The following is a 13,333-nucleotide window of genomic DNA, read 5'->3' on the forward strand; positions in this document are numbered from 1 at the left end:
TGTGTGCAGGAAGTTGACAGATTTGGTGGTGGCAGCGTCATGATGTGGGCTGCCACCGCCTACAATGCCAGAACAGACCTTTTGCACATTCGAGGGAATCTTACGGCTCAACGATACGTCGACGAGATTCTTAGGCCCCATGTGCAACCCATCATGGTGAACGTCAACGACGTTTTTCAACATGACAACGCCCGTTCTCACACAGCCCGACTCACCACTGTCTTCTTGAGACACTACAACATCAACGTTCTTCCCTGGCCCTCCAGATCAACAGATTTAAACCCCATCGAACATCTTTGGGACGAGTCAAACCGACGTCTGCGACGGCGACAACCTCAACCGCAAACTCTACCTCAGCTTGCAGCAGCTTTGCAGGCTGAGTGGACAGCCATTCCACAGAATGTGATTCGTCATCTCATCGCTTCCATGGGCAGGAGATGCCAAGCAGTTATTGATACTCACGGGGCATACTCGTTATTGACGTTGAGTGACGTTAAACTTCAACTAGTAAGCGTGGACTTCGCCTTTGCAGACTTTGGATGTTCAGCAGTGAATGTGCAAAGTTTCACACATGTGATACAGAACTACCCTGAATAAACTTGTTAAAAATTTGTCTCAAATTTTGCCTTTTGCGTTTCTTTTTTTTGAAGAGTATATTTATAAAGGACAGAATCTTTTCCAAAGAAGCCAAAGATGGGAACTTTTTTTTTTTTTTGTATACTAATGCGATAGTCTCCGGCCCACCTATATAAACAAATTGATTGTAAATTTGTAAAAGAAAATAACAAAAAGAGAATTTATAATTTGGTGCAGATTATGAAATGTTAAACAAATTGGGGTTCAAGAAACAATATATACAGCTCATTTATGATTCCTGCACCACAGTTTAAATGCAGATTTGTTTTATAATGCCATATTTTAGTGTATTAAGTCCTTAAACGTACCGAGGACCCACCATGAGACAGTTTAAAAGAAAAAACACGTTGAGACAAGCTCAATTTAAGGGTGAATACATGTTTTTGAATTAAAACAAAAAAGTAATTATTTCAATCATTAAATATTAAGCTATACTAGTTAAAACTGAAAATAATTATGTCTGAATAACTTTTATTAATTCGCATTAGCATCTACTTTTCGATCTTAAAAGTCATGTTTTTTGTATACAATACAGGAATAAATGAACTTTAAACACAAAAGATAAGTTTTAAAAAATACAACTAACAACAAAACGTCACTGTGAATTAGTGAACTGTATTTCATTAAAACAACTGCTTGCTTACCATTTTTGTAACCACTGGAAATTAATCAATTTATAATTATTAAATATTGTCATGTTGTAAACTTGTATAGGTTTCACGACCATGCCAAGATCACATTAGGTAAAAAATATTTTAAAAAATCATAGTTACCATCACATGCTTTTAGATTATGTTGGGAAAGAACAATTTATCAAAGGTACAATATTTTTCTTGTTTTTTGTGAATATTTTATGTGACTTTTCTAATGTTAATTAGAGAGAATATAATATTTGGTTGGGAGAAAAAGCACATTCATCCCGAGTCAAAAATCTGTTTTTGTAGCGAGGATATTCATTATTTTCTTTTACTCAAACACATTTTTCAATAATAGTCAAATTTAAGATAAACGTTTGATAAAAGCAATTACTATTTCATGAGAGAAAAATGCTCAATTGAAACATTTAACACATTGAAACCAGTCTCACAAATATGGAATTTGAAATGCAATACAAAATTCGTTCTAGTACGAATAATTTTCTTGGATTACGTACCAAGACAAAATGATTAATGACATAAAACCTTTCATCAAGTCACTGATACATTCATAATCACTGGTAACTTAAAATTAATCTTAAAAATTAGAAAGATATCGCATTTTAGAAGTTCTTTCTTCAATGCAAAGATTGTTTCTATGAAGGCCTTGTGATCAATGCAGGGTTCACTAGAAGAATACTAAATATGTAGTATGAATGGAAAATGATTCCAAATAATTCATGCACCTATAAACTATACTATCAAATTCCTAAGCGAAAAACCGACCATTCAAGGTATTTGTTACGATGTATTACGTGCATATATAATAATAATACACTGAAAAAGTCACAAACATTTCTAAGACAGCAACTTTTTTGTCTATTCTTTATCTACTTGATCATGTCAATGGGGCTAGCACCTAGACAGTACGGACAATTGCTACAAGATTTTTCCAGTTTATAAAGCGTGTCTGTAAATATCCACTTTTGAAATTCTGACAAAAATCCACATATGTATATACATATACGATACATATACACACTTATAAAAGGTACAATATAAATGGTAAGCATATCATGCACATATATAAATATCTTTCCCACCCAACAATGGTGTTACATATGGATGGATAGACATGCAACAATTTTTAAAAGTGAAGTTATATTGTTTACTTTTTATGTTATACCTATAAAGAAGCAGGAATATTTAAAATTATGAAGTTTAAAATGAAGTATAGGTTCTGCTACAAAAACTACTGAAACAAGCACTACAACAACAGTCATAAACTCAAACAGTTTAGTCTCTAATTTAGCAGCTTTATACATTTATCTGTAGGCCAAAATAAGGATTACATTTTATAAATATGTTATTGTGGTTTTAATTATTTTAAAAGTTATAGCTCTTAAGGATATGGCTATAGTGAAAGCTTATGTTGTGTCCATTCCACACACATACAAACTTCAAAAAATAAATAGGAAAAAAAAAGAAAGATACAGATTATTTTAATTTTTACCTATTTTATATTAACAAGGGAGAATATATGAAACATGTGTAAGCAGAACATACTGACTGATAAAGGTCCAAAGAATTCTGTTGATACAGATTAAATGTTACATACACAAAATATATTTAATGTGAAACAGCTTTTAGACTATCATGTATGTGCTTATTGTGCTTTTGTACAACTAATACAATACTGACAAATACATTGTTAGGTGACTTCTTTCTTAAACCAAAACATAAAATAAAAACATGTCATTTTACCCTTTTGACTCGTGTACATGTCAACATGTCAGTTAGTATGAAACTAAATAATAATATGCCCCAAATTTTAATCTTAAGATCTTGTTAAGGCTGTTACAATATTAAGGCAAAAGTCATCAGATGTTGAAGAAATTAATTTCTTGAAGTTAACATAATGAACATAAGACAAAATACTACAATATAACTGTTATAACACAAAGCACACTTGATTCTGTCTTTTAACTTTGGCCTGAGGTCAATGTGATAGCGATAAAACAAAACGAAATCAAAAATTGACTTTTTTCCAAACTCGACTTGGAATCTTTATAATAAGCACTAAAATCTACTTTCTCAACTTTGGTATCATTCAGTACTCTTAAAATTTGGGTGAAAGCAAAGTAGAATTTAGTTTTAAAATGTTAACTGTTAAAGTCAAGAAACAAAAAGACAGATATCCATATCTGACCTAGATGAGTCAGTAGAGTAAATTTAAAATAAGATATACTCTTCTAACATCTCTTATTCTAAATTATACGTATACTGCAAACCGCTATGTCTGCCATGGAGTTCATCTGTCTCCGATTTGAAAAGCCCAACATTCATTTTTTGAAATGACCTGAGAACATACATGAATAATGGTATCCTACACTTAATTCTGGAATTAATCACACTATAATTTACATTTCAAAATGTGACTTAATGAATTAACACCAGTATAAGAAAGTTTGCTCTGTGAGGAACCAAGAGTGGAATACAATTAACCTGTTTACAGTCCACGAACTAATTTAAACTGATAGATTAACTTCGTACCATGATAATATGACATACCAAATAAAGCTCCACTTAATTCTAACAGAAATTGAACATAATATGCTGTTATAGTCTTTTTATATGTATCTATATAATTGAAACATTTGTATTGTTTTATAATATCATATAATGAACGTGGGGAGTACTGACTGCGATTTTTTTTTGAAAAATGTTGATTTCTTCGACAAGTTTGTTGACAAGCTGATTTAATATTTAGGCTACTTTCACAATAAGGTTAAAAATCACAAAGCATGACTAAAGGTATATACACACCTGACGCGATACGACAAACGTTTAATTTATTTGGTTTGTTTTGAATTTCGCGCAAAGCTACACGAGTATTATCTGCGCTAGCTGTCCATAATTTAGCAGTATAAGTCTATAGGGAACGCAGCTAGTCATCACCACCCACCGCCAACTCTTGAGCTACTATTTTACTAACTAAAAGTGAGATTGACCGTCACTTTTTTACTCCCCTACGGCTGAAAAAGCGAACATGTTTGGTGTGACAGGGATTCGAATTCGCAAACCTCAAATTATGAGTCAAGCGCCTTAACCACCTGGCCACGTGGGGCGACAAACGTTTATATGAAACTATGCTAAAAAAAAACAACAAAAAACTCTTGGATAATATACATTTTATATGAATCTTTCACACCCCACATAAAACAATAGACAATATACTGTCTGCCGTGGGCGAGTACACTGAAGCCATGTGAAAAAACAAACAAAAACAGAACTGAATTATATTTTAGCAATTTTTCGAGCGACAACTTGGCAATAATCAAAGGACGGATTCAGTGCATCGGGGTCACATGGTTAAAACAGTATCGAAAATGCAATGTTTCAAAGTTTAAGAAACATTTATACTTGAAGTACAAAAATACCCACAGTTTTATATTAAAAAGCCATCGTAACTATAAAACTAAAAGAAATTATATGGGCGTCTTTTTCAAATAAACTGTATTTGTCTAGTATGTCCATTATAGCTATAGCTATTTGAATTAACACCGGAAAATACTTTCTCTTCTGTGTCCCAATTTTCAAGTTACGTTGGCATACCTCGTCAACAAATATCTGGCAGCCTTACAAACTTTCACATGTCAAATACATCGCCACTGGTGCGAATAGTAAGTAAAAAATATATATATCGTATTCCTCTGGCTCGGTTTAAAAATCACGTCTAGCGCAAGATGTAACACACTCATGTAAGGAGAACTCTCTTAGTAACTACTGTGGCAAGCTAGAGGAGAATGGGGAAGGAAACCTAATGTAATAAAACGTCATTTTTATGATCTGATTATATTAGACAACAACTATAAAAAATGTTATCGAAGACAAGTTAAATAATTTGTGATAATCTGTTTATGCTGATTTCACAAATGTAGTTAGAATTTGTCCATCACTTCTAGATTTTGAATTATTGTGATATCATAATATATTATCATTATAATGTGAAATACCAGAAATTAACTCAGTTCAATCGATTTATGCTGTGAAATTAAGTTTACTTGGACAGTTTAATGAGCAAAAGACATACACTTTTGATAACTTAAAACACTGGCTGTATTGTATTGGTATAAACTTCGAAATATATTTATGTATGCAAAAACGGCTCGTTTGGGTTGAGAAAATATTTTACGTAGAAGAGCGAACAACGTTTCGACCTTCCACGTAAAATATTTTCTCAACCCAAACGAGCAGTTTTTGCATATATATTTCTCTACAAGTGGGTTTTCTCGACATCACTGATTCGAAATATATTGTTCACATACGCTATTTGTTCTGGATATAATTACAGTGAATGGAACCACTTTTGCTTCATTCGCACACTCACCTGCTCCACCAAGGAATCACTAAAACCCTCATGTTGACAGTTTCTTAGAATATAGTAGAAGTCCCTTGAATAAGTACAAAAGGGGCAGAGTCAGATGCCTTTCACCCACTATTAAAGGATATTCTGATCTTCTTCCTTACTTACCATCATACCCATGATGTAATCAAATTCTGAAATATTTAGTTGTTCTTTTTTTACATCTTTTAAACTCTAGTTCTGTAAACATAAATTCATTTATATTTTTTTATAAAATCATTTGAAATGCTTGCTGTCTCCAGTACAAGTAAAGTCAGAAAATGCAAACATCACCCTAACAGTTTGTGGATAATATATTACAGTTTCATGAAGGAAAAACATGATCACAAGGTAAAGGTAACTTACTATTACTATTTTAGGTGTAAAAATGTTGACCAAGAAAAACTTTGGATTCTACATGTGTGTTGTACAATTTGCACATTTGGCTTGACACAGTGACTGAATAAAAAGCCAACAAGAATGTCATTTGCAGTTCCCATAATATGGCATGATCCCAAAGATAATCTAACTGACTGTTATTTTTGTATGACTGGTGTTTCTAAATATTCAGGTTTAACTAAACTATATACAAAATACCCAGTTTTTGAGCCTGCAATGAAACCAGTACTTCATGGCTGATAGTCTTCCAGTGTCCAACAAAGTGGGAAACAGACAAGTTATCCTGTGAAGAAGACAACAAATCATCTTCATCTAATAATTCTATTCCTGTGACAACTCAATCTAAACTGCTTCATCTGATCATCCAAGAAGAACTAAATGATCTTACTTGTGACTTGTTTCTATTAAAGTAAATTGGGAAACTTATTGGCTCTCATTTAGAGCAATGGCTTTTATTAGCTGCAAAAACAAGAGTTTCTGTGCACTGATGTTACCATCAAAGTCTTCCTTCTTACTACAGTATACAAGATACTTTGTGTTTCTGTACAAATGTTGATGCCCTAATGGAAGAATTAGGTACTGAACATCACCTTCAAAAATAGAGACTTCTTATTGAATAAGTTAGTCTGAAAGCTGTACTTCTGTACAATGGAAACAGAAAAATCATCAATCCCTGTTGCTCATGGCTGTGAACATGAAAGAAACTTGCCAAACCATTAACATATTTATTCTTGAATGCAATTTTCAATGAATATACAAAGTTTTTAAAGAAAATAGAATCTATTACAACAATGCTATAAAAACTTGCTTCTCAATATTCAAGTTTCATCTCCTGGCTAAACATGAAACTAAACACATTGTTCCACCTCTTAAACTCAATGTCACATCATTATGATACACTCTGATGAAAAAAAGTATTTATTTAATAATATGGATATTGTGTCACTGACACACAAAGTATGTTCTCCTTTCTTGACTTCAGGAAGTCAAAACATATACAAAATATTTTACTCATTGTATGTCAGTCTTGGTATTTCATGAGTGTAATATGGAAACAAAAACTATATATCTTGTAATTTAGTAATTCTCAACTAGGGGGCTGTGATGTGCACAGTTAATACCTGCAACTCTGTGGCTGACTTAATAAAAAACACTGAGTTGGCTTTAAAGTGAAAGGATTAAGGTACTCTGTTCCATTCTATTTCTTAATTTTGATGTCAGTGTTAGCCCAACAGCCATAACTCCAAAGATAATAATCTAATCCATCTTTTAACTTTAATGTCAATATTAATTACAAAAAACTACAAGTATCTTAATCCATCTCCCCTTAACCTTCAAAATTTTCTCACTATCATAAACATGAAACCAAGGATATTGTACTATTCCTATTTTACATGATATCATATAAAAGTGGCATAAATAGAAATATACTGAAGTTATTATAACAGACAGGGAATCAAACACATTCTTCTCCAAATCTCAACTTTGATGATATGACTACACGATAAACATGAAACAAAGAATTCTTCTCTTCTACCTTGTGTTTTCAATACAGATATCACATGAAGTAAAATCATGAAAAGCACAAATTCTATTCCATATTTTAACCCTATATTTAATAATTCAAATTAATTTAATATAACCTAATAATGCTAATACATCCTGCAGTTCCACCACTTATACATAACCCAAATTGTAAAGATCAACACATTGCTCCTGTCAGTAGCATAACAGTGCATGATAAAAATTAATTATTTTGTCATGCACTTGAATAACAATATGCATTGTGATTAACAGATTGTGGAAAACTATGCTCTAAAAAATTGTAAATGTGATTTTGAACAAATGGCATTCGCATTGCCTTTGTGAGTCAGTAAAAGCTGTTTATTGAAGTCAAGAACTGTCTCTTTCCATTATAAACCTATATAATGATCTTACATTAAAATAAAAAATACATATTTTTTCCTAAAATTTACACAGTGAATTGAACAGTAATATCATGAATTAAATAATTTTATTTTTATTTCTAGTAATTTGTATGTTATTTTTACATGAAGATGAAGAACTACACAACTTTTTGTTTCATAACATTTATACTTTAATTTATATATAAAAGCTAAAACTTATTATATTTGTCAAAAGTTATATTTAGACAACAGTACATTTCAAAGAATAATCAACAAGTTTCAGTATTTCAGTACAGTTTTTATTTGATAAATAGAATAACCACTTATCAAAAACAGTTGTTTGTGACAACAATAACCAAAAGTTGGAAAATTATTTTTTAAAAATTTACAGACAAAACAAATCTTTTATTTCTAATACTGTACCCTTTGTTTTATTAAATACCTAGAGAGCATAGAGTAGTTTTCTAACAATAGCCCCAGCCTTAGGTTTTTGAGGTTGACCAGATTTCTATCTCCATGTTGAGAGCTTCTAATTACATTTACTACAGTGTTGGACTAAATACATTTATCACTATAATCTATAACATCTAGCATCAGCTACCCTGGCTGAAAGAGCAGTGAAAGTAGAAAACAATAACAACATGCATTTTAAGTAAGTTTCAGAAGCATAAGAATGAATCAAAAGTTTCAATTATGAATTAAGTGAATATTCATTAATAAACACTACTGTATAATGTCTATATACAATATTACAGTTTATGTGTGACTAAAGAAAATTGTAGTAGATATAAATAATTTAAATTGAGGTTATTGTTTTAACAGATTTCACAACTTTTTTTTCCTTCATACATATTTGGGAATGCTCCCAACCTGTTGTTTGTTTTTAAACAGGATATATTCCTGAAAAAATAAGTGAAAAAGACCATTTTCAACCCAATGTCTTGAGTTTTACCAAGATATTTAAGTTTGGACAGTGTATATTTTGATTAAAGTTAGTAAAAAACAGATCACTTTGAATACAAAAATGAACAAATGTGTCCATATGAAAGCACTGATGGTTTGAAAAACACTCCTTATAGTTTTAACTTATAACAGTAACGTTGTTACTGACCTATAGATTGAAAGGTGAAATTTGTTGCATGCTCAGCTCAGCAGTTTATAACAAACAATTCCTTTCACTACTTTCTGCTAAAATGACCGAAGGAGTGAATTTGATATTTCAGGAAAGGAAAATTGAATATATAATCACAATAAAACTTTAGGCCTACACGCATGAAATTTGGCACTTCGGTCAGTAAGTGACTTTATGTGTCTTTGTTACCACCTGTGATAAGATACATTAATTATTAAATAATGCCATAATGGTAAAATTTAAATATGATTAAGTGGCTTGTACTGAAGTCAGTTCAGTATTTAAAAATCTCTCAAGAAAAGAAAAACAAGTTTATCTAGTTATTTTCCAAAATCTGTATAATTCATTTATTACAAATTAGGAAAATGGTATGTTCAAGAAAGAAGTGAGTGTGTCTCTCAATTTATTATTTCTATTAAATACAGTATTCATTTGTTTACAAATATCTAGATTGTTCCAAATATTTACTTTCATTAATTATTTTTTTCAAACAATATCTTAATGTTTCCTTCTGCCATGTTTTCCATGATTGCTGAGAGAAATAATTTAAACTGTGAACACCCAGCAATAGATAATTTTTCTTTATTTAAACAATCAACCACTAATTTTACAAACACAACATTTGAATTTTAACGTTAACGAAAGAAGCTTTTTTTTTTTTTTTAGATTTGGCACTACAGTCTGTTATTAACATTTGTGATTATATTACCGATTTATTTTACTTTCACTGAAAGTAAAACTGAAAATGTCAACTGTGAGGTGATGTCTCAATGGATTCTATTATTTACTGCATCCTATGTTGTGGACTGTAGTTGAGCTTGGATCAGCAAACAAGAGAAGTGAGATTAACTCATATTCGTGACGTTAATATAACGCTAAAAAAACAAACACAACTATTACTATCATTAATAAGAATTTTATCATAAGTGGGGGACAATAACATTCAATATGGACGATGGATCTGAAGCAGGATATACCAGACTAAGGAATTTTTAATATCGTGGGAGCTTGAATGTGCTTGTTAAAGCTGCGATCGATGACAATATAATAATAATGGTAGATTTAAGCAGTGTTAAGGAAGATTTGTACAATTTACTAGCACTGTGCTGTTAATACATATAAAAGAAAAATATAAAGGTTTTATGTCAAAATTCATAGAGGACAACTGCGTAGTTTCTAATACTACGAACTATATTCAGTGCCTAGTTCTATCCTCTTCTCAAATTTCTTGCTCGCGGACAATCGCATACAATTAATAACTACAATGTTGCTGTAGTGGTTTTTTAAAAAAAAGACCCAAAACTCGAGCGTTTTCGAATAGTTAACTATTCTTCTCGGTTAGTCTGGTGTTCTGCTTTATTCTTAAATTTAGTAATTATTAATTTATTTGCTTGTTAACTGTTATAAAGAGTATTTTGCTAAGTGACCTACTTGACTGTTATTGTTGTACGAGACAATGACCGCTGTGTACCACTGTGTTGTTCCCTCAGTTCGATATACTTGTACTCTGTATCCTACCAGTACAGAGGGTGTAGTAAGTAGAATTCGTTGACCGTCTTGAAACTCTGTCCACTGGCGAATAGCCTTGCGGACTTCTGGATAATTACGGCTAGCCTGGAGAGTATCCCAGTCCTTTGGCTAAAGAATAGGGCCAAGTGTACCAAAATTCTGATTACTCGAGCAAGAATAATAGATATAATTTCATTTTATTCACCGGTATTCACTCTATACAAAGTCTACAAATGCAAACAAAATGCACTGAATTAATTACCTGTATTCAGAATGTTCATATTACTATTATTCGATATAACTGCAGTATTACTAAGATGATTGGTTGACACATATTCTGAACAATACCGTAAAGTAGTAATTCTCGAGTGAGCCTTGGCCTCATCGGATTCTCATATATCTCAGAGAATATTATATTAATCAAGTTACTACAACACAAATTGTAACCGATACACTAACAATAATGTTACCAGCTTATCATAAACAAACTTAGACAACCTTATTTATTTAATGTACAGCATGAAAATTATCTAACGAACTTTAGAAATAACACAGCTGGAATCAGATGGTAGAAGCTAATTATACAACGTTTGGTACAGCACAGATACAGTGAGGAAGATCTTACGGCATTACAGCGCCACATGTATCATACACTTCTGTTATTCATCTCAAGTTTTAACACACAAATAACACCAAGCTCTACGTTACCCACTTTGCCAGAAAACCGACAACATCGATCGACCGTTGATTAACACCAACTTACCGCTGCTTGTTTTAACAACGTACTGGGTAATGTGTCAGTAATAGTTTCAAATGTATAATGTCAAATCACTAAGCACTGAAGTGCTTAGTATGTAGGGACAGGCCGAGAAGAAAAAATGGCTGCCACATTCAATCTATTACTCTATGATGCTTAAAATGACAGCTAAAGATGAGTTAAAACCTTATTTGAGCACCTAATTTACATTATCGAGTGTTTCACAACTTGTGAAACTCCTAGTTTCATTGAAAAGTGTTGTTGAAGTGAAGAACTGGGAACTAGCTAAAGAGCCAAAGTGTTCCATTTTTCTTTTTTCTTTTCCGACGATACTCAAAAAATGTGTGGAGGTTTCGCAATGGATTTACTACGACAGAAAAGCATTTTAAGAGCACTTGGGAACAGGCTATTACTACTATAAGGTTACAAAAATCATAATTCTAGTGCACACAATGTTATCATTACCATTTGAAGTTAGCATTCTGACAGAAATCTGGAGTTTCTTTAAAAAGTTTAGGTGGACAGTGCAACAGGAATTAACAGCCAATAACAGATGAGCACTAGAATGACTAGATGTCTGTAACAGATAGAATGCACAATGCTTTGTACACTACACAGTCGGTGTCTTTAAGAAAGTTTGTTTATGATTGGTTTTTAATCTCGCGCCAAACTACACGAGGGCTACCTGCGCTAGCCGTCTTTAATTTAATAGTGTACGACTAAAGAAAAGGCAGCTAGTCACCACCACCCAACGCCAATACTCGTGTTACTCTTTTACCAACGAATAATGGAATTGACCGTGATGATACAACACACCCATGGCTGAAGGGCATGTTTGGTGTCACGAGGATTCGAACCCGCGACCCTCTGATTACGATTCGAGTGACTTAACCGGTTACCTAGCCATAACGGGCCGTCTTTAAAAAAGCCAACCGATAGATTATGTATGAACTGAAGAAGTAAAAATAAAATAAATCAATACACGTAAATTAAATTATATGACACACATTCAGAGAATACACTAACTTTCAGTCAGAGGAAAAAAACGCCAAAATTCAATGACAGTACTAAAAAATAAAATCGATTCAAACACGAATATAACGAGGATATAGCTATCCATCTTACGTAAGTTCTCTTCTCATTGCAGGTTCCTCAACATTACGTTCCAACAAGTCATGATTACGACCAGTGATGATATATAATCTACTGTAGCCAATTTTATGGCATATAAGTATCTAAGTCCATTGTACAGTTTTAGAACAGTTACACTGGATTATCTACTGTGTCCACTGCGGGAAATTGAACACCGACTTCAGTGTTATAAGTCCTTAAACTTACTGCGCTGTCCCACCGGAGAGGCCCGGCATGGCCAGGTGGTTAAGGCATTCGACTTCTAATCAGAGGGTCGCGGGTTCAAATCCCTGTCACGCCAAATATGTTCGCCATTTCAGCTGTGGGGGCGTTATAATGTGACAGTTAATCCCACTATTAATTAGTAAAAGAGTAGCCCAAGAGTTGACAGAGAGTGGTGATGACTAGCTGCCATGCCTCTGATCTTACACTGCTAAAATAGGAACAGCTAGAGCAGATAATCGTCGTTTAGCTTTGCGCGAAATTCAAAACAAACAAACTAATATATATCTTATCGTTTTCAAGTAGTGTTTAGCTGTGCGTTGGAAACAATATCAGTACTGTGAAGTCTGAGCATAGTAAGGTTTGAAAGCTAATGTTTATGCTTAGTGTAAGTTGAATAACATTTTCAGATGTTTGGACAATTGTATAGAAATGACTGAAGTTTTTATTGTTTTGTTATAGGTTTGCCTATAATGATTAGACATCTTTTTCATGAGAAGGAAAGTGATTCAGTTAGTGATTTGATTATAACATATACACAAATTACTACTGAACTACTGAGGGTATTATAATGTGACGGTCAATCCCACTATTCGTTGG

General features: G+C 32.5%; 1 protein-coding gene across 3 annotated transcripts in view; it reads right to left on the reverse strand.

The window, feature by feature from the left end:
* Window positions 1-13,333, reverse strand: part of LOC143255703 (uncharacterized) — a 150,315-nt gene that overhangs the window by 72,755 nt on the left and 64,227 nt on the right. For all 3 annotated transcript variants that reach the window (XM_076511776.1, XM_076511777.1, XM_076511778.1), the window contains one exon: window positions 10,546-10,752. In XM_076511776.1, coding sequence (XP_076367891.1) covers window positions 10,546-10,752 — 207 coding nt within the window. The remainder of the gene's footprint in view (window positions 1-10,545; window positions 10,753-13,333) is intronic.

Source organism: Tachypleus tridentatus, chromosome 7 (genome assembly GCF_004210375.1).
Source record: "Tachypleus tridentatus isolate NWPU-2018 chromosome 7, ASM421037v1, whole genome shotgun sequence".
In the NCBI taxonomy this organism is placed as follows: Eukaryota; Metazoa; Arthropoda; class Merostomata; order Xiphosura; family Limulidae; genus Tachypleus; species Tachypleus tridentatus.